Here is a 23162-nt window from a genome sequence, read left to right on the forward strand (position 1 = left end):
GCCTAGGCCTAGGGGCTTGTTTCCATTGTGGTCCTGTGGTGGTGGGGTGGGGTTAGGTAGGATGGGGTTTGGAGGATTAGGGTCTTGTTCTTGGGGTGGAGGTGGGGGTGGAAGTGTCAGATGGAGAGTGGACAGTCTGTGTTTCTACCAGCTGACTGGTGAGTTTAGCATCTCTGTTGATGCTGCTGCATCTCTCTCTCTCTCTGTCTCTCTATCTCTCTCTCTCTCTCTCTCTTTTATGTCTCTATGCCTCTCACCCCCCCCCCCCCCCTCTCTCTCTCTCTAGAATTGATCGATAATAATATCGTGATCTGCACACCAGTCAATACACCAGGGTCTTGATATTATAGGAACCTTGTCATCTATATTTTATGGGATTATAGATAATGTCCCAGTTCCCAGTCCATCGAATTCCCAGTTCGATCCCGTTAGTGTCGAAGAGTCCTTGAGCAAGACTCTGTCTGAACCCCTAGTTGTTCCTGGTGAGCAGGTTGGTGCCTTGCATGGTTTCCTCCGCCATTGGTGTATGAATGAATGTATGGGTGAATGTAAAGCACCTTGGATAAAGGCGCTATATAAATGCACCATTTATTTACAGCATAAATAATACTTCTAAAGCCTAATTTATACTCGATCGTACGATGGTGTCGCTCACCAAATATACTATTTTCAAGGGGAAAATGTCTGTTATGTTTGCCAAGTGACACTGTCGTACAACATTGTATGATTTACACTTCATTTACATTTTGTTTTCCACCAAGCTTTTGATACGTTGGAATCTGTAGCCAATTCCATTTTGAAGGATATATTAAAAATGCTGATTATCGAACTTTGAATGGATACATTTTGTTTCACCTGTTTACTTTGTGCCAGCCTTCCAACATTGTTATCTAGTAGCTAAGCTGATATCAATCTTGCCTTTTGCCGGGTACAAACTGTCAGTACATTTTCCCAAGAGCTTCCTGTCTGGAGAGGAAAGGCTTTATCAGGAAGCTCCCTGCCCCACTGAGTCAGTCAACCGCCATGACCCCTGGAAACCCCTGCTGGCTGCTGGAGAGATGTTATTATACTCTGTCTCCTTCCACCCGATTTGTCTTCCAGGCCCCTTGTTCCCTCAAAACACAGAAGGAAAACGTAATCTAGTTTCTATAAGGTAAAACATTTTAAACTATCAATTTAGACAATCTTTATCTTCAGTAACATTTTGGTACATACATCCCTTATAGGAGATGCGATAAAGAACACAGAATTCCCTAGTATGCAGCCTGGGGGAAATTGCATACTTAGTTTTAACCAAAGCCACTTCATCACATAAGTATCTTTAAAGACCAGACATCAGAGGAAGCAAAACTCATGCCTCCAACTTGCTAAATGTTAAAACTCAATTAATTTCTGGCAAACCTATGATCGGCATACTGAACGTGCTCATTTTATTGGCCTTTTTGTAGTTACGGCAGAGTCTCTTAAGCCTCCCTTTAGCCTGTTATCTGTAGCTCTTGGCAATATCAAAGAACAAAGCACTCCCAACTCTTGACAGCTTGATACTAGTGTAAGGCTTGGTTTCTGCACAGTAGCCTGAAGTGGAACGATTGTATCACAGTATATGCCAGCACTGCGTGTGTGTGTGTGTGTGTGTGTGTGTGTGTGTGTGTGTGTGTGTGTGTGTGTGTGTGTGTGTGTGTGTGTGTGTGTGTGTGTGTGTGTGTGTGTGTTGTGCGTGCGTGCGTGCGTGCGTGCGTGCGTGCGTGCGTATACTTTTGGGTCTGTGTGTGTGCACATTCTCGCACAGCCCTAGCACCCCAACCCCACTCTCAAATTGCATTTTTGTATTGGGACTGTCCAATTGATTAAAAAAGTGTCATTTTCATTGCCACTTCTGCCAGCCTCTGCCACTTTACTTGTCACCTTGCTGGTTTGAGTTCTAATTGGGATGCACCGTAACTCCCTCTAAATGGGCCAGTGCAAAAGCTGAGTGACAGAAAAAAAGCTGAATGGCACAATCCAGATGGAAGGTGACCCTGCCCTTTGTACGCACGCAAACACGTACACAGAAATGAAGACCGGCACTTCAAGGATTGTGCTACTCCGCTCTTAACAGCTATTCGCTCTTTAACCGTGACTGCTCCCAATTCCATATGTATCTAACTGTCTGACATTGCAAGGACCGATGTGACCTAATCTAAAGTAGCGTTATCCAATCACCTGTTTCTGCCTTCATTACTTTTCATCACGTCTATCACAGCCACCATGAAAGTCTAGCATACACTTGCTGTCCCTTTACCATTTTCCCCTTTAAAGATTTGTCCTTTTCATTGAGTCTTCGAACCTCTCAATTTCTCTCACATTCTAATGCTGCCAGAAAGTGAAGTTGTACAATTTATCTTATCTTATAACCTTTGTAAGTATCCTTTTTCAGAAAACTACAGTATCCTGTTAGGTGAAAGCACTTGTCTAAGTGTGATCTCTTACACTTGAATGTGAATGGTGAATTCTTACACAATCATGACTATTTCTGCACAATCGTCAGAATCATTTCCATTCATCTGTATGAATTCATCTGTTGAAAAATAGCTGAAATAGACGATCTACACATTATTTATTTGTATTATTGGTACCAGTATCTGTTATTATCCGTAATAAATGTTAGTAAGTATTTACTATATTTGTATTCCAAAAATAAAATGTTATCATCACAATACAATAGTTAATTGTTTATTATGGTGATACTTATTCCAAATGTCACTTTTGTCTCTGTTACATTAGTGGAGCGTAGAGTGAGGGGAATGCACTGACAACCCACTTAAGTAATGTATTATTGAAGAGGTGCTATAAAACATATTCTATTTCGGTGGTTCTCAAACATTTTCATGTCAAGCACCCCCAAATTAATATTTATTTCCACCAAACCTTTTTGCACGCTGCAGTATAGTAGGCCAAGGAACTAAATATGAAATCCCCGAATAGGGTTTCTAATACATCAGCAACAGCTATGTTATTCAACTTTTGTGAAGTCATAGCTTCATACTGAATAGTGTAGAGTGGAAATAGCTAATCAAGCTGTCCATTTGGCCTTATGGGATCTACTACTGGATTGAGGCAGCGTGTGTAATTCGACTATGACTGTTTTACAATTCATCACAGAGACAGACAAAGACTGACTGCAGGCACCTATGTCACACACGTGTACTGCACAGTGCACACAGACACAGACAAACCATGATACCTACTGTATGACACGTGCGCACCACTCACCCCACACAGACCGATAGAGATACTGCCAGTCTGCCACATCCACTGTATATGGATGCCCTGCGACCAGGGGTGTTGCAACAAATTCTGGGTTGCAACACCCCTGGGTACAAGGATGTTCTTCATAGGGGGAGGGGGTTTAACCCATTTAGACTGGAAACGCATTATTTTGTGCTTTAACTATTGAAAAATATAGCAGATATACAAGCTCACAGCACGGCACCGAGTCCGAGTGCCGCGCTGCGAACTTGTAGATCTGCTATTTCTTTTAAACCTTTCTTTCTATGTCAGTGGTGCTCAAACCTTTTCATATGAAGGACCCCCAAAATGATATGTATTTGGCCACGGACCTTCAATATAAAATATTTAGTTCCAGGGCAGGGACCCCCCAGAAGAAAATTTGAGTTACAAATAAAAAATACATATATTCAAAAATGTGCACACATTTTCACGACTTTTCAAAAATAGCAGATCTACAGCAGAGCTTATATATCTGCTATTTTTCAATAGCTAAAGTATAAAATTGTTAAGGCCCCTCCACCTTGGGCCCTAGTAACTCAGTCCCACTTTTCCCCCCCTTGTGACGCCCCTGATGCCCTGCAACATAAGCTGTCTTTCATTACCTCGAGAATATGCATCCTTCGATTCCAGCCTCCACCCTATTGTCATTCCCTTCACAGTTATTTAGTAAATCTTTTTATTTTATGCATTGCATATTCATCATGATTCTGAGGAAATGTACTGTATGTCCTTGTTTTGCGAATCTCTTGCTGTCTTTATCATTTTCAGGCCCTATTACTCATCTTGTAGTCATTCATTTTTCTGGTTTACTTTCTCTCGCCTCTTGTGGCTCCATTCAGGCCGCCTCCTTTGTTTTCTTTTGTCATTAAATCATAATTATTTTATCTTTTGACCTGCATTTGATCTAGCATGAACGCACGCATGCATGAACACACACACGCACACACACAGTAACTCACAGTGACTGAAGACAATTCATATCATTTTCTATAAGCGGTTTGGTTGAACACTCGAAAGAGCTACGGTAGGTGGGATTTGTCTCACACATAAACAATCAATCAGGATATTTACACAATTACAGTTTATTACAATTAAAAACAACTCTGTGGATGCCTATTGGGAATGATGCCTTTTGGGAACACAATCATGCCTCTCCGGTCCTGTAATAACCATCGTACCTGTTGTACCCGTTAGAGTACTTAATGCAGTACCCATTATCATAGTACGTTCTTGAGGTCATTCTGAAATCAGGGATCTCCATAGAGGGAGCCTGAGAAACGGCTACCACATCCAAGGAAGGCAGCAGGCGCGCAAATTACCCACTCCCGGCACGGTGAGGTAGTGACGAAAAATAGCAATCCAGGACTCTTTGGAGGCCCTGTATTTGGAATGAGTGGACTTTAAATCCTTTGCAGCAAAAAAGACACTCAGGCAGGCAGACAGGTAGGCAAACAGACAGACAGGTACAGAGATTTGTGGAGTTATAGATAGATTTCTGGACAACCACTGATCTGACTGACTTCCCATTTGGCACGATCACCCCCTTGGGTCCTTGGCAATACACGGTAGTTATAGGTTTAGGTTCATTCACTTCACCATGAATGATGACATACAGTACCTGACAATGCAAACTTCATCATGTCATGTGGTATATCCCACCCATCTAGTACCCCAAGCAGGTTAAAACGAATGCAATAAGTCATTGTTTGTCAGGTGTAAAATGGTTCATGCTCTGATTATTAACTGGGGCTAATTAACGTGCAATAACGTCTGTGTCATACATTTTTGTTGAATAAATGTTTAACATTGAACATCATTCTCACCTTTTAGGGTTGCCCATCTACAGTCGTATACTGGAGAACTGTGGGGAAGAAGCCAACTTCAATGAGGTCAGTAACATTGATTTTTGATAGTATACTGTATACTGTACACCAGGGTTCCCCAATAGGCGGCCTGTGGGCCATTTGCGGCCCGCGGGGGGCTATTGTCTGGCCCACACCAACCCCAGTAATAATGGTGGTATAAGAGCAGCATCAACACTAGTATAGTATATCGTTGTCGTTGTATATAGTTGTCGGGTGGAAATCTCCAAATGTGTACGTTCTTTCGCAAATCATACAAGGCCGTCGCACAAAACTAGTGAAAACAGCAGATCTACAAGCACTGCAAGGCGTTGTGTTCATTTTTTAAATGCAAAACGAACGGTTTTGGACATACAAGATTTTCACCCGACAACGACGATATCTGAACTGTCGCTGGAGTAGCGGGAACGCCACCGTCACCCCCTGCAATGTTGTGGCACTCGGCTTGGTACCCTGGACATAATTCGGCCCTTGGGGAAAACTAATTGGGGAACCCTGCTGTACACAGTATCATTTATAGTGACTATAAGGTATAATGTTATTATACAATTTCAATGTCAATTCAAAGAGCTTTATTGGCATGAGAAAAACATAGGTTTACATTGCCAAAGCCCAAAGGTACAACAGCAGAAAAGTAGACAATTCTTTAGTTTTATTTAATATAACAAAATAAATGTGGGAATAGACAATTCAACTAAAACATATCACAAACTCCAATAATAATGACAGACTTGTGTATTAACCAGGAAGGATGAGAATTGTAATTAAAATAAGAACATAGGCTAGCCTATTGACCGATTTCTCAGAGCAGTGACCATAACTGCGGTCGTGTGGTGTCAAGCGGCACCTACTGTAAGTGTGTGCGGGGCTGTGCGCTAAAACCGCAGCAACAGGGTGTCGGCAGTGCGGTATTAAACCCTATATAGGATAATATGGTTGGAGTGTGTTAAAGGGAAAAACAATAGAATCCACGTAATTTTAGGTTAGAGTGTCTGCCCTGAGATATGGGAGGTCTGGGGTTCAATCCCCGGGCATACCGTGAGACTATAAAAATGGTTCCCAATGCCTCCCTGCTTGGCACTCAGCATCAAGGGTTGGACTGGGGGTAAGTCCTTTTTACACACTAGCGTCATGTCCAGGGGGTGCACTTGTACATCAAGCTACCTCATTCTAAGGAAACAAGAGATCGGCTTCTGACCTATGGGCCACATGGCTCGGGAACAGTTGCTTCCCAAGGCTACGTACATACTTACTTGCAGCTCAGTTTTATTTTGTGAAAAGTCTCCCCTTAAGCTGAACAGCTGTGTGACAACACTGTAGAGTTGACATTAATGGAACAACTCATAACACTCACAGAGAGTCCCCATTGGTCATTTGGTTGTCTATATTTGTACTGTAGATCTTGAATTTACTTTCCATGATAATCGGAATAGAATGTAAAATCTGTTTTGGAAAGGATTTTCATTTTTAAGGCTATGTCATAGGGAGACTACAGAATTATTTGTATTTCATTATCAGATCTAGCATACCCATAACCACACAGAAAAGGTATTCATTATTTGGCGTATTGTGCCTGTACCAGTGGCATACAAGTTCATGCTTTATTCCCTTAGTGCCACACTAATATCTCATTGGTCTTAGACTTTAAATGGGCCATGTCTTGTCTGCTGTCTTTTAATGGCTCTCTCTCCCATTCGCGCTGCCTTCTGAGCCAATCCTGGGGCTTCGATGACAGGGAGAGGCAGAGTCTTCCAGCCATGCGTGGCATTGAAGGCTCGCTCTGCGGTGATTAATCCAGACACTCCTTGCTGCTGTGGCGAGGAGGAGGTAGCCAGCACCCTCTAGGAAGAGGGAGGGAGAGAGAAGGGGGAGTTGTCTGTTGTTGGAATAGAAAGTTGTATACGGCTTACTTTGAAGCCAAACAAAAGACATTTCATTGAGACAACAAGGGACTGAATATGACTTCCATGCCCTGTAGACTCTTTTCTGAATATGTGTGCTACTGCAGTGCTGGCTGCTTGTCACTCCTCTTCTGTACAGTAGGTCCCTGGGAAATGTTCCCAAAGGGATTCCTGTGGGCTCTTGTCAGGATTGGAATCCAGCTTTTTGATGGAATGGTTTGGATGGAAAAACAGAGAGTCGAAGAAGAGGAGACAGAAACTTGGGGATGTGTGTGTACTATATGTGGGTGGAATGGGGAATGAAAGAGGGCGAAGGCACCATACAAAATAGATGACTTCCCAGGGGCTTCTTAGTCCTGTGTTTCTCTGGAAAAACAGTGGAGTGCAGCCTGAGTCGTGCCACAGTGCTGTTATTAGTGAGGACAACATTCTTCCTTTGAAGGGCTCAGTGCAAGCATAGCACTGCTTCCTTTGCTGATAACGAGGCCATTGTTTCAAGTCTAATCAGGAAAATGCCTGAACGTCTCTCTACACATGCACAAACTCACACATGCATGTGTGCGTGCGGGCACTCGCACAAAGTGCACACAATCAATGTTGTTTGAAAGCTATTTGGGCACGCTTATGTCTCGGTCGACTTGTCACTTTTGGAGTGAAAATGCGACACTCTCCATAGAAATTGTGTTTTTGTTCGTTCGTGAGAAAAAAAAGCGAAAACAGAACTGAGTTAAACTGCACCAGAGGCATTTATTATCGGCTAGTTACTCTCCCAGTTGCTGGTGTTGTTGAGCCGAATGGCCTGCAGTGAGAACTGAGAAGCGATCCCATGTGACAGCGTTATCCAGTGGTCAGGCACTGGTCCTCAGTAAGCCATCTCATTAGCATCACTCAGCGTCAATGGAATGGCCAGCCATCCCACGGGACGGCTTGTGCCTCAATCATGGCCGAGACTGTGTTTTTTCTTTTTTTCCTTTTTGTATTTTGTGCACACATGAATGAATGCCCATGGTGTAAGTGCTGTTTTCGTTTCCGTCAACCCAAACAATGTTGCAATCCTCTCATGCCGATAGTTGCATGCCTGGTATCATGGACCAGAAATAGACGATCCACAAGCTCACAACGCGTCGCAGCGTGACAGGCCGTGAGCTTGTAGATCGTCTATTTTCGGTGCGCAACACTGCATACAACAAATGATATGGCTTTTCTTCCCTGCCACAAGGATATTTGCGGCTGGGTGAACACAGCCCCTTGAGTTGGAAGCTAATAGCATCTAGATGCGCGCCTTGCTTCTTTATGCATGGTCTTGCAGCATGCCTTTGAACTAGTCTGCTGTTAAACCGGATGAGGCTGAATTCATTATTCATTCCATTTTGGCGGTTAGCTTTTAGCTGCTATACTCTAGACTCTAGTGTGACTGCAGGGCTTCCCCCTCACTAGTTTGACGTAACTGGAAGAAAGAATCAGGGCAGATATAATAATTTGCAAAGATGTAGCTGAAGGGCTAAGATAATTCACTTCCGCAGTTCGAAGTCCTAGCTTGTTTGGTCTTTGTGTGCATGTGCGCGCGTGTGTGTGTAGCCCACAAGAAATACATGAACATGTGTTCAGATTTCAAGTTAACAGGCTATGCTGTGAGGAGATCTGAACTGCACAGTAGGCAATGTGAATAATCTCAATGAATGCATTAATATCATCCCTCCACCGTGAGCCAGCTACCACATGCCTGTACTGCGCTGAGCGCATCATTTTTAATGAGAGCCGGATATTACAAAATGCAAAAAAAGAAATGCCAAATCCCATGCCTTTTTCATGGATTGTGAATACTCCAAGTCTGTATAGAGTGTTGGTAGAATCCTTGTTATTGCTAAAGGAGATCTGTCAGTGTCATTAACCTCACCAGTCAGCAGCAACAACTAGCACTGTTGCTGAGTGGTACGCTGCATGCTGCGGTTGACCATGGACAGTAAAGCCTGAATCCAAGTGCATGCTGGAAATAGCAGACTTACAAGCTCACAATGTTTTGTGATGCAATGCGTTGTGAGCTTGTATATCAGTTTCTTTGGGTGGTTGACACAGCCTGCAACCAAATATAAATCAGACATAATAAGAGCTGACCACTGTCAGGTCAAATATGTGTGTGTGTGTGTGTGTGTGTGTGTGTGTGTGTGTGTGTGTGTGTGTGTGTGTGTGTGTGTGTGTGTGTGTGTGTGTGTGTGTGTGTGTGTGTGTGTGTGTGTGTGTGTGTGTTGGCACAAGTACAAATGGAACCAAATAGACAGATTTTACAATGCACTTTTCCTTTTACATCACTGCCTGAGATGAGGTGCCACAGTGATTGGCGGGACCTGTAAGTTGGTACCATTTTTAGACTCTCAGAGTTCAATTATTTCTCAGGATTTTACAGTTTTACATTTTTTTTACACTGTCTGAGATGAGATGTGACAGTATTCAGTGGGCCATGCCCAGGCAGAAACTACTAGCACTAGAAATAAATGAGTTTGGGAACATACAGAGTTTCCTAGGAGAAGTACTTCCCCAACTTTGGTTACATGGAATATATAAGGTGGTGGGTACAGTATGCTGGCACTGAATGCTGATTAGCAGCTTCTATGGCGTATTGGAGGCCAATGTCGTTTTTTGTGTTTGTTGAAATCATATTTGGGGTGTGTTTTACTGTCTGGAATTACACAGCAACACAGAAGTGTAGTAGATACCATCATTTCTAGAGGGAATGTTTTCCATCTCATTCACTATGTGCAGAATGCAGATACTGTAAATCTTTAATCCCTGAGGCTCCCAGATGTGGCAGAATATCTCAATAACCTGGGACCAAATAAAAACCTCATCATGAAGTTCCTCTCATAAACATGTTTCTATATATTTCTTCAAGATTGCACGGACACTGCTTGGCAATGATTTGAGCAGGCATACGTAGAGATTGTTGGATGACTTGGGTTCATGGTGCTCCTATCTTGCCCTTTAAAGTTGCTCAATGCTCAGATTAAAGTTTCTCTCTATTCTGGGACAACCAGGAATAGTCTGGTGACCACCGGAGAGACGGGTGACAGCCGGAATGTATTCGGCACCTGGGAGCAGGTTGGGTTAGCGCTTGTGTCTTCCGTGAGGAAGAAGCCTTGCGGAGTGCTGCGGAGTGCTGCCCAGCCTGTAGCACCACCGTTGCCTAGGTGGAGCCTGCAGTACCATTGCGGCTCAAGAATCCACCACTCCTGAGTGAAAAGTCTGGGGCTGGAGTCTGGTGCAACGCACAGGTCCTGGACCTGGTGAGAGCAGGAGTGGACCTGGTGAGACGTAGGAGGGGCCCGGACGGGAGTCAATCCACAGAGCCTAGTCCTTCCATGCGCCAGATTTCCTCTCCCAGTATCGGCAGAGTAGTTCCGGAGCGGTGGAGGGAATGGTCCTGTCTTTCCCTAATGGGCCTGATCGTGGGTATAGCTACTGGGAAGTAAGTCGGGACTTGATCAACCCCGGCTGCGTCACCCAAGTGAGGGGTATGATGTTGCGAGACCCGAAACCGAGATGAGATTGGGCTACATCACTGAGGATACGTCCAGGGTGTATCCATGCGATGTTTTTTCATTATGGGGCAAGCATTCTGCTAAAAGGGCCGACCCACAAGCTCACAATGCATCGCAACACAGCACAGTGTGTGAGTTTGTAGATAGGCTTTCTTTCTTTATTTTTTATTTGATGAAGAGTGAAAAAGAGCCGAGTATATGCCGCTGCCTAGGGGACCTCAACTAAATATAGGGTTTAAATGGTTAAATTGCATATTGCAGATAAATGTACAAAGCTTGATAGTTTCTTGCTGTATTGAAAAAGAAGCATGCCAGTAGAATAGATAGAGTGGAATGGGAGAGTTCTTCCGGTTCACGAAACAAGATGGCAGCTTGAGCGAGGAGCTCCGTGACGGTGATAAAGAAATAACCTCGTGAATATCTAAATAAAGTCAAAGGGTGTTTAATTCAAAGTGATGAGCAGCGGGGTATCTACTAGAAGGAGAACGTATGCTTCCGTGACCACAAATATGGATGAATGGCCAGAACTAGGCGACGGCCAGAACGGCGGCGGCGGCGACACGGAGACCCAGCCGCCTGAGGACATGGTGGAGGAGGAGGAAGACGGCCCAAGCCTCCTAGACATACTAAAAGAGCTTCGGGGCTTCAGAAAGGACAACAAGGCACAGCTTGCTGAAATAAAACAAGAGCTGAACAAGACCAACAAACGGATGGACGAGGCAGAGAGCCGGATAGACGAAGTTGAAACGGTACTACAGTCAACAACAGTACTAGTGAACCGGCTTCTGCAGCGACAGGCGGAGATGGAAGCTAAAATGGTCGACGCCGAGGGACGGGCAAGAAGGGGGAACATAAGACTTTATTGTGTTTCGGAAGAGGCAACAGCTGGCATACAAGGCAACGAAATGGGGGCTTTTGTTGAAACCATGTTGAAATTAGCATTAGACTTCCCAGCTGAAACAGACCTGGGGATTGAACGTTGCCACAGAGCCTTGGGACCGGCGCCCACAGACCCCGAGGCTAAACCGCGCTCTATCATCGCCAAGTTTGCAAGCTACAAAATGAAGGAGGAGGTGATTCGCCGAGCGTGGCAGAAAAAGCAGGTCTTCTACCTTGACAAGCGTTTTTTCGTCGACCATGACTACCCACCTGCTGTCCTCAAAGAGAGGGCAAAATACTCTGGAGCAAAGAAAGAATTAAAAAATCAAAAAATAAAATTCCAAACCCCCTACCCATTCAGAATGAGGGTATTCTACAGCGACGGGACCGTTCTGTACCAGAACGCAGCAGAGGCGACGGAGGACATGGCCGCGAGGGGTTTCCAGATCGACATCATCCCAGCTGCAACCAACCCAGACCAGCGTGAACTTCAGCGTCTCTCAGACTGGAAAGTGGCAGAGAAGAGGAGGAACCGATCGGCGCCCCAGTCTTCATCCAATGCAAAGAAACCCAACGTTGCCATACAAAAGCTGCAGCAGTACAAACGACGTCCTACTGGTGCAAGAAGATAAGGGTTTGCAGATAAGTTCGTGATAAAGTTCTTGTTTTGTTTTCGAAGGGGTTTTTATTTTTTTTTTTTTTTTTCATGAGTGATTTGTTGTCCTGTAATAATAATGGCCATTGATTTGATTTAATTTAGAAAGTATTGGAAGCCATAAGTCTCCTTTTATTTAGATTTTATTTTTATTTTCTATCAAAGTTTAAAGGTCACAATGTTTCAACACCAAGACCACACACGTTTATGCAGTCACTTCAAAGGGCCCTACTTTTAACCTTAGTTAGGAGCAGGCCATCCCTTTCAGGGGAGTTAGTCATCTTAAACCCCTCAAAGGCTCAAATAGACAGAGCCTCTTTTTTGGAAGACAACGAAAAATGTAAATTTAATCTATTCATTTCTTTTTCTTTTTTCTCTTTTTTCCGTTTTGTGATGTTTGTAAGAGGTACAGGGAAGCATATTGTTTTGAATTTTGTTTTTGTTATGGGGAGATATACAGAAAATCTAACACTTAAAGGGAACCATGGCTAATAATCAGGACTTGAAAATAATCTCATTTAATGTAAATGGAATTTTAAGTCCGGCCAAGAGAAGTAAGATCCTGAGTAAAATGAAAAAGGAGAACGCACAAATTGTATTTTTGCAAGAGACTCATCTTAACTCGACTGAACATGAAAAGTTGAAAAGAATGGGTTTCTCCAAGGTGTATTACTCATACTATAGGACGGGGCACAGGAGAGGAGTAGCTATTTTATTTTCTCAAAAAATTCCCTTTGAATTAATTTCCGAAATAAAAGATAAAGAAGGAAGATACATACTAATCTCTGGGAAGATTGAAGGTATCCCAATCACACTACTGAATGTGTATGCCCCCCCAGGCAGTGATTTCAATTTTTACAGGAAAATGCTAGATTTAATGACAGACACCACAGGCCTGGTTATAGCCGGGGGAGATTGGAATATTAGGCTTCAAAGGTCAGACACATCAAAACAATTTACTCAAACCTCCCTACATAGGAAATTTAAGGTACTTATGACAGAGCTCGGAGTTATAGATCTTTGGAGAGACTTCTACCCTACAGGGCGGGACTATACTCACTACTCTCATCCCCACTCCCTATACTCTAGAATAGATTATTTTTTTATTTTCAAAAAAGATAGGCACAGGGTTCGACACTGTGAAATAGGAAACATAGATTTGTCAGATAATGCCCCTCTTTCCCTCTCACTGCAACTGTCGGGTAGCCCTAGAAATACACTTTGGAGGTTAAACTCAAGCATTCTCAATAATTTAATTTTCAAAACCCAGATAAGGGAAGAAATAAAACAGTTTCTAGAAGAAAATGATAACGGTGAGGTCGGGCCAGAAATTGTTTGGGACACGTTGAAATGTGTTTTTCGCGGGAAAATCATTTCATATTGTGCATCTAAAAAGAAGGAAAGACAAGTGAGGCTAATTGAATTAAACAGACAATTGAAGGAGCTTGAAACAAAACATAAGGAGGAGCAAACTCAGGAACTCATCTCAAAATTGAAAGAAACTAGGACTCAAATAAACATTTGTTACACACAAGAATTAGAAAAAAAGATGATATTCACAAAACAAAGGTATTATGAATGTGGTTCTAAATTCTCTAAACTCCTGGCAAGAAAATTGAAACAACAACAGGCGGATAATACAATTTACAAAATCAGAGACCCTGACTCCAAAAACATTGTATATAAACAAAGTGACATACAGCTAGCCTTTCAAAAGTTTTACAAAAAGTTATACACACAGCCACCTTTAAAAGAAGGACAAGAAATAGAACAGTTTTTGGACTCACTTGATTTACCTACCCTAACTGAAGGTCAAAGTAATGAAATGGTATCCAGAATAACTGAAGAGGAGGTAAATGCCGCCATCTCCAGGTTGAAAGCGAATAAGACACCTGGACCGATGGGTATAATTCCGACTGGTTCAAAACCTTCAGACCAGAGCTAACCCAAAGTCTAGTTAAGGTTTTTAATGAGGCTTTAATAAAAGGTAAAATTCCTCCATCATGGAGGGAGGCTACTATATCAGTAATACCTAAGGAGGGTAAGGATAGATTGGACTGTGGTGCATATAGACCTATTTCGGTCCTTAACACTGATTATAAACTGTATACGTCTATTCTTGCCAGGAGGGTTGAGGCAGTGATTTCCTCACTCTGCCAGACATGCCAGACAGGTTTTATCCCTTTAAGAACTACACACGACAATATCAGACGCTCGTTACACATACTCAGCCACATACAGGAGCATAAAATACCGGCGGCTCTGGTCAGTCTAGACTGCGAGAAGGCGTTCGATTCTGTGTCTTGGAGCTTCTTATTTAAGGTTCTGGAGAAGATGGGGTTCCATGAGGTGTTCATTAAAGGAATTAACACATTATATGACAACTCTGTAGCCCGAGTCAAGGTAAATGGTTACCTATCGGATAAAATTGAGCTAAAACGTGGGACAAAACAGGGATGTGGGCTGAGTCCGGGACTCTTCGCGATTTTCATAGAACCATTGGCCCAATGGATTAGACAGTCGGATAACATCAAAGGCATTTCTATTAACACATTGGCCGCCATTTTAACATTGACTGTTTGGCTCTCCTGCCATTTTGTTTAATGAAAAATTTTATAATTTTTTTTTATATTGACATTTTTCCTAAATTCTGTATTCTTTTGACAATGTCCTACAGTACCTGAAATGAAACAAGACAACCTCTAGTCTCACCAAAAAATAAAATAAATAAATAAAAAGCTTTTTTTTCTATAGTTGCAGCCATCTCAAAATAGCCATTTTTGACCAAAATCCAGCTATAATTGAAAAAACTGGAGATATTTACCTTTTTGTGATCGATCGCTTTTCAAGTGGATAATTCAGTTGATATTTGAATTTATGGCGTCAGGCACTTATCAGATAAGTGTACTAGTGTAATAAGTGTAATTGTGTAATAGGGCAATAACTGGAATAGTGTAATAGGGCTGTAATAGGTCACCTCTTGCCCTTAGGGCGTCATACTGACTTCACAGAAATAGAAATAAGCTTTTTACCTTTTATTCAACATTCAAGTGTTTTATTTTGCACAGATCACATTTTGACACACACACACACGCACGCACGCACGCACGCACGCACGCACGCACGCACGCACACACACACACACACACACACACACACACACACACACACACACACACACACACACACACACACACACACACACACACTCACACTTATAACTTATAACTTTATATAAGGCAAGGCCTATGTGTATAACTGTAAATATGTTCCCCATATTCAATTGTTTTTATTTATTTGTGGCACTTGCTTTGGCGATGTAAACGTAGCCTATGTTTTCTCATGCCAATAACGTTCCTTTGAATTGAATCGCTCTCATGCTCTGTTGATTGATGTGCGCAAACTGCTGGCTGCATGGCCTCAGTGGCCTGTAGAGAACTGATTGGGACAATTTGCCCTGCTTGTTGCTGATCCGTTCTGGGTCTATACCAGATGCGGAAACGTGTCTTGCATGTATCTGAGTGTTACATAACCGGATACAGTAGGCGGGCTTTAGAACAGAGCACACTCATTATAGTCTATGAGCACACTGCTGCGATGTGCGATCACGCTAGATGGTTCCAGGAGCGCTGCACGTTTAGACGTTCTCTTCTCAGGCTGCGCGCTCGTGCACGGCGCGCCTCAAATGCACATGCCTGCATGCGCGCGCGCATCGCGCGTGCACAGCAGGGAAAACCTAGCGAAGCTAAACAGTAGGCCTACTTTGGAAACAGAGCTGCCAAATGATGATCGTCGCGTTTGCTTTTTCTTACTCGTTGAAACGATTATCGTGCTTGTGATGCGGCTGATGCGACGAGGCGTTGTGTGCTTGTAGATCTGCTATTTTCAGTACTTTTGTTACATGGAGTTATATGGACCTTGGACGCGACCCTTTCATCAGACTGGAATATTATCCACCAAAACAACAGTACGTTTAGGATGGAAACAGAGCTGCCAAATGATGATCGTCGCGTTTACTTTTCTTACTCGTTGGAGGACACTCGTGAAACGATCATCGCGCTTGGGATGAGGCGTTGTGTGCTTGTAAATCTGCTATTTTCACTACTTTTGTTGGAGTTATATGGGCGCGACGCGTCGCTTTTCTTCAGACCAGAAAAGCCTGACCGAGGACTTCGCCGGGGGGTATTTTCTCCTCTCCTCTCCCGCGAGCAGGGCTTGAAGATCGGATTGGTAGTCGAATGGACCGGCGCTGCATCAGGTGATTCTATGTGTTTGTACTGTAGTGGGTTGTTTGGCTCAGAGGCTGAGGATCTGTTCAAATGCTTCATTATTTTATACTTTTGCTATTGAAAAATAGCAGATCTACAAGCTTGCAGCTTGCATTCACTGCGGCGAATTGTCTTCATAGGGGGATTTCAAAAATAGATATATACAAGCTCACAGCATGGCACCGAGTGTCGCGCTGCAAGCTTGTAGATCTGCTATTTTTCAATAGCAAAAGTATAAAATAATGAAGCCCCTTCCACCTTGGGCCCTAGTAAATCAGACTCAGTCCCACTTTTCCCTTGTGACGCTCCTGCTGATCTGATCTTCTGATCTTCGTTGTTGTGTGGCTGCCTGGGACATAATATTTTGTTGTCGAGACTTTGGGGGTTATGATGAAGCTGTGTGTTGTTGGCCAATGAGGCAGGTCGTGGCTTTCCAAGTGAACATTTTACTGGATTTTGTTTGATTTGTGCAAAATGGTCTCAGATCCAGCTGCTCCGTTGTCGCTTCTGCCAGCCCCTTCACCAGGCATGTACACACATAGACATCAAAGGGGGCTTGAGCCCCTGCCCCTGAGGGCTGCATTCAATAGAATTGTCCACCAAAAGGCCCCTTTAGAAATGTCAGCCCCTGCCTCTCTAAATATTCTCTGCACATCCCTGCCCCACATCCTTCTACATGCGTGTGCCCAGTGTGTCGCTGATTGCACTCTGCGGGCTGCGCTCTGCCACGCTAAATGCATTCACTGTGGTTTATTGGGAGTTTTATTCATTTCTATTGAGATTTATACGTTATTACACTCTTGTTTTCAAACACACTTACTTTGATGAGTGATATCTTTGGTTCCTTATATGACAGAAAGCTCAAAATTTTTCACGGGCTGCAGAAGAATGTAATTAAACATTACATTATATAAAAGCAAATTCTCGGGACTATCGGGCCTGGCGGGGAGCGACATTGGAATTTTCTCGGGACTATCGGGGGAGGCGGTCAATGTGTTAAAGGGGAACAACACAAATCGGCGTTATTCGCAGACGATGTGTTGATATATCTAAGTCAACCATCAGAGTCACTGCCTGAACTGTTTAAACTTTTGGACGCTTTTGGAACATACTCAGGCTATAAATTAAACGTTCAGAAGACTCAGATTCTGACCCTAAACTATGCTCCAACAAAACAATTACAAGACAAACTCAATTTGAAATGGGGACAAAACACATTAAAATATTTGGGCATATTGCTACCCAAAGAAATGTCCACATTGGAAAAAATAAATTATGGTCCCCTGCTGGCGAAAATAAAATCCGATATTCAGAGGTGGAACTCCAATCCTTATATGAGCCTTACGCAAAGAGTTGAAACTGTTAAAATGAACATTCTCCCAAGATTCCTGTTTTTGTTTCAGGCTCTTCCAGTTGAAATCTCAACAAAACAATTCTCTGAATGGGATAAAATGATATCACGCTTCATCTGGCAGGGTAAAAAACCTAGGGTTAGGTTCAAAACTTTACAATTAGCAAAAGAGAAGGGTGGAATGGCTGTACCATGCCTCAAAGATTACTACTACTCTTCCCAAATTAGACCATTGATTAATCTATGTAACCCAGGGTACCATGCCAGATGGAAGGATATAGAGGTGTCACTAATCAAGGATCCCCCAATTAAAGCAATGCTTGGCAATAATGATCTATCTAAATTCATAGATAAAGAGAAAAATCCCTGGATAAAATTTCAAATAAAGGTCTGGAAGTCTGTTAGAGATGAATATGGTTTATGGAGTATACTCAAAATAATCAGATGGTGTGCATATGATCCTGATTTTAAACCCAATCAATTAGATTCTAGATTTAAACACTGGCAGTCTAAAGGAATAACAACATATTATTCAATAATTGAAAAAGGTCAACTAAGAGATTTCCAGACACTAAAAAGAAAACACAATTTGGAAAAGGAGGATTTTTACAGGTATCTGCAATTACGAGATTACTTTAACCAAAAGGTTAAGCCATCATTAGATTTGGAGGATCCTATTCTGAGAGTAATTATTGACGCTCACTCCTCAGGTCCCAACAGAGGTATCATTTCCAGATTGTATAGTGGACTTATGTCTAAAAAGGGGTATTCAACAGAATATGTGAAAAACAAGTGGGAAAGTGAAGGTAACTTTGAGATATCAAATGAGGAATGGGGTGGTTGTTTTGATTCCCAATGGAAATGTACCAACTCCCATTCGTGGAGGGAATTTGGTTGGAAATGTTTAATTAGATTCTTTATCACACCAAAGCAGAAGAGACATTTTGCAGGGGAGGACGCAACGTGTTGGAGACGGTGTGGCAATCAAAACGCCAACCACTGGCATATATTCTGGGACTGCCCGGTAATAAGACCTTTCTGGACAGAAATACACAAGGCACTGGAGGACGTGTTTAAGGTGAAAATACCGTTTCAATTTGACATCTTCATACTTGGGAAAACTGACTTCCACAATGGTCATCTCAACACCTACCTGTTTCATATTTTGCTAATTGCCTGCAAAAAAAACATCACCAGACACTGGTTACTTCCCGACCCTCTTAAAAAAGAGGATTGGGCGGATATAGTGAATGACATATACATAATGGAGAAAATCACCTTCTCACTCCGCCTGCAAATGGAAAAATTCCTAAAACTATGGTCGGACTGGGCTAGTTATGCAATAAGGACTGGGTCTGGCTTTAGTATAACATGGTGAAACTAAATGATGTTCTTTTTATGCAGGTATTTACTTTCAAATGTAGATCTTTTGCATGGGATTTTTCTCCCCCTAACACAAAGACATAGCTGGTAAAAAGCCACAATGTTCTCTTTGGTTTTTCTGACGTTTCATTTTCATGTCTGCTTCCCTGACCTCAATGTAAATAGTTCATGCTTTTATTTTATTTTCCTTTTATGTTTGTGTGAATTGGTTTAAAAAAAAGAAAAAATGGATGGTATTTAGGAAGAGATTTATTCAGAAACAAAATCATCCTCTACCAATGTTATACATGTGTATATATTTATATATAGATGGAATTTTGTGACAGGATGTAATTATTTTTCCCTAAATAAAGAATTGCAAAAAAAAAAAGATAGAGTGGAATGGGGTCTGGCTGGAATGAAATGAACAGGTATGGTGGGACAGGTGGTTGCTGTCAGTATTTTGGAAGAATGTTGTGTTGTGCTGTAATATGTGATGAGAACACTGCTGTGCTTCTCCATGGTATCTGCACACATTTTAGGATCTTTAATTTGCCACATGTTAGGTTTTGGTATGCAACATCCCGGAGATGCGGTGCCAGATTACTTATAAAACAATAACTTGGATTTCCAAAGTGCTGAAAGACAAGAACACCTGCTGTTAAAATATCTGATTTGGTCGAAAGGCTTTGACGAGTGAGTAGCCCACATTACGTCTGTTCTCCTGCACTTTGGCATTGCGGAGCAGCTTACACTACCTGACACTTGTATTGTTCATTATCTCCGCCATCTGTTCTTCCACAACAGAAACTGTGGCGCTAATTGCAGTTTTATTGGGGCTGAACCCAGCATGAAACACGTTGTGATGCCAATGAATTAACCTCATAAACTTTCCCATCGAAGTACCTGTCGCCTTGAAGTTGCTGATGCAGCTCCCGGGCTGTTTACTCTGCCAAGTTCGAAGTGGGAGAGAATATACGAGTTGTTTGAGTTTTCAGTACCAGTAAGACTCCCTAATCAGGAGATAAGCGACCGTCAGGTCGCATACACAAACTTTAGAAGGCAATGGTAGGCAATCAGGAGGGAATATGGGAAATGGGACAGATCCATGTTGATGACATGACTTTAGAGATATACTGTGTACCGCTTTGCGTGATTTTAGGGCAAAATCTGTAGGAGCAGTGTCCAAAAATGTGTTTTGCAAGAATCAGCCTCATGGTGGCGCTAGAGGAGGGCCATGTGAGAAATGAGGGGTGGCAGCCAAAGAGTGTGTGTGCAAAGTTTGGCATGGATCGGGGCAACGGTGGTGGGGATATGAGTAGGGGAAAAGTGTGACGTGACGGACAGACTGACAGACAGCCGGTAGTATCAAATTACACATCAACTTTTTGGTGAAAAGGTGGTCTGTCTGCTATTCTTAAATAATAACCTGATACAAAAATGTAATGGCACTGTAGACTATTACCAAAAATAGTATGGATAACATTTACGTAATGGCACTGTGGACTATTACCAAAAATAGTATGGATAACATTTATTTGAAATTTGTTGTAATGAGTTATATACTGTACATATTTATCCTGAATTTCAGGTGAATCTCTGATTTTCAGATTCTTTGCAAAGAGATAAATGGGCTTACTGTATCAGCTGCTGGCTACATTACTTTTTGCATGTTATTAATATGGAACAGTAGCAATGAAAGCTGTCCAACCATGGTTAACAGCATCAGGGATTATAGCGCTCTAATTATGACTGACTGTGACTGGCCTAGCGTTTTCAACAGGAGGTAGTTGGGCATTTAATCGTGACACATGAGTTACACTGAAATTAATGTGTGTGTCTACAGTCTACACAGTACCAAAGCAGTGGTTCTAAAAATAAAATTGGATTCAGTATCCCTGTTTCCCTGGATTTCTGAATCCAAGTACCCCCTCATACTAACTACTATATTTTGCTTAGCAAACTGCAATAAAAAACCTTAGCTAGCATACGATACTATGAATAAATTATAAGCCTCTTTTGTAGAGTGAATGAGTTTGTAAGAGTTGCAATTACTGCCTCCTGGGAAGATTTATTTCAAAACTGTGGCCATAACATTAACAAGTACAGTTGTTATGTCCATATGTTCAAATAATGTGCAAATAAGTATTGCTTTATTCAATACAGGTTCTGTTTGACACACATTGTAATAGAGTTAAGAGTACATCAAAATCATTTACATGGTAAAATCCTGTGTTAATCTTTCCATCTGTTACAATGAGAGTGTACAAATTACATGTATACTGCTGTACACTCTCTGTGTTAAATTGACACAGTGATGGCGGGTCAGTGAATTGGACTCACTTCGGGTATCAGCTGTGTGAAAACGTACACGCACGCACGCACGCACGCACGCACAGCTTTCAAAGAGGTACCATACAGGTCTTTTGAGGTTTCATGGTAAGCTTATTTTTTTGCATCAATTAACATAATTCCCTCTCTATTCCACTGTTGATCAGAGACTCAGAGAGTCACATTAAATGCATCAAAAGTGTTTCCAGTTATCAGTTTATTTGGTCTTATCACCATAAAGTGACACTATAGCAATTAACAAATTCAGTTAAAGTGATGATTACAGGCAAAAAAGGTAAATCATCTGATTAGCTAATTTTATTGATGACGTCAAACTGCACCTCTACTGTACTTTACTGTAGGCTACTATACCGTCATTCGGCCAGCCCCCTTGCCCGCACTATGAAAACCATGAAGTCAACTTACATGAAAATGTATTTTATTACTAAATCTGTGTATATAAAAATTATATTACCTCTCAGATATCTTAGTTTTAGCAACATTGTTCATTTCAAGTAGTTTGTTTCTGCTTATTTGTTGAAATGATGAAAATCGCCCTGGATTCTAGTCGGGGAGGAGGGAGCTAAAAACATACACGTGTTGGTGGTACTCACTGACCGTTACAAATGTGGTGCGGTGTGGTGGCAGACGGACAAGCAGAGCAATAAATCATCGTAGCGATTTTGATAATTATAATGAATGAGCATAAAAAACTAGTTCACATGAACGATATCGATGTACTTTAACTAAATTATTTGATTGGGTACATATATTTTATATGCACAGAATTACAAATAAAATTGATTTTATGTTGAGGCCACTTCCTCAATTTCCTGTTCAGTGCGAGTCTGCGAGAGATGCTGCTCTCTACCTGTTGTCAGAACGTTTACAGAGAGACAACGTGACCTACTGTACTGTATCATCTATTAATTTACTGAATGTCTGTCCGTCCGCCATCGGGTATTGCACAATATTTTACACGCTCCAGCGCTCACTTCAAACTTGGTTTGATTTTATTGTATGGATGATGATGATAGATGAAGAGACTTGTACTGTACATTATTAAACCTTGCAATCTCCATTCATTCTGTAGCATATCATATACAGTCCAATCATGGTGTCATACAAATGATGATCAAAAATAATAATATATACTGAATATTGATAGCTAACAACGTCAAAAATGTTAGTCAAATCAAATGTCATGTTAACTTTGAATATGATATCCTAAACTAGCCTGATTTCAGATTCTGCGCAAGCAGTCCACTCAGAGAGTGGGCGGGTCTATTGGCTGGAGCCAGGCAAATCCTAAACACTAGTTCTTCAACTTTCCTTCAGAATGGGCCATGGCTCCAGTTATCGAAGTATTTTCTAGTGAGAAAGACCATATACTTTATTCACTATCTCTCTCAGAATTCTGTCTTCATACATATATTTCACCCTTTTAAGAATACATCTAAAGGGGTTCCAGCCTTTTGGTTCAGCCAGTCAGCTCACAGTGTTCCTTTGGAACTGCTGAGACCAGAGATTGTATCCACTGTGTCTCTCTCACTCTGGTCTCTCTGCACTCCCCTATATCTCATAAAAGAAGCATAAAAACGCATTAAAAAATAACTTGAAAAGATAATGCATCTGAGAAGTGGGAAACCAAGCTTGGAGGATGTAGACTGTTGAGGGATGTAGACTGTGCTGTTTTTGGCTGCCGATGTCAAAGTATCACGAAAGATTTTACTTTAAAAAGACAGCT

The 23162-nt window shown here is 42.0% G+C and overlaps 1 protein-coding gene across 1 annotated transcript in view; it reads left to right on the plus strand.

Moving 5' to 3' along the window:
• The window catches only part of otofa (otoferlin a), a gene marked incomplete at both ends in the record, with an annotated part of 141530 nt that overhangs the window by 1301 nt on the left and 117067 nt on the right, over positions 1 to 23162 (plus strand). Inside the window, one exon of the mRNA XM_080744973.1 lies at positions 5101 to 5159. Coding sequence (XP_080601099.1) covers positions 5101 to 5159 — 59 coding nt within the window. The remainder of the gene's footprint in view (positions 1 to 5100; positions 5160 to 23162) is intronic.

Source organism: Nannobrachium achirus (genome assembly GCF_963921795.1).
Source record: "Nannobrachium achirus genome assembly, chromosome: 16".
NCBI lineage: Eukaryota > Metazoa > Chordata > Actinopteri > Myctophiformes > Myctophidae > Nannobrachium > Nannobrachium achirus.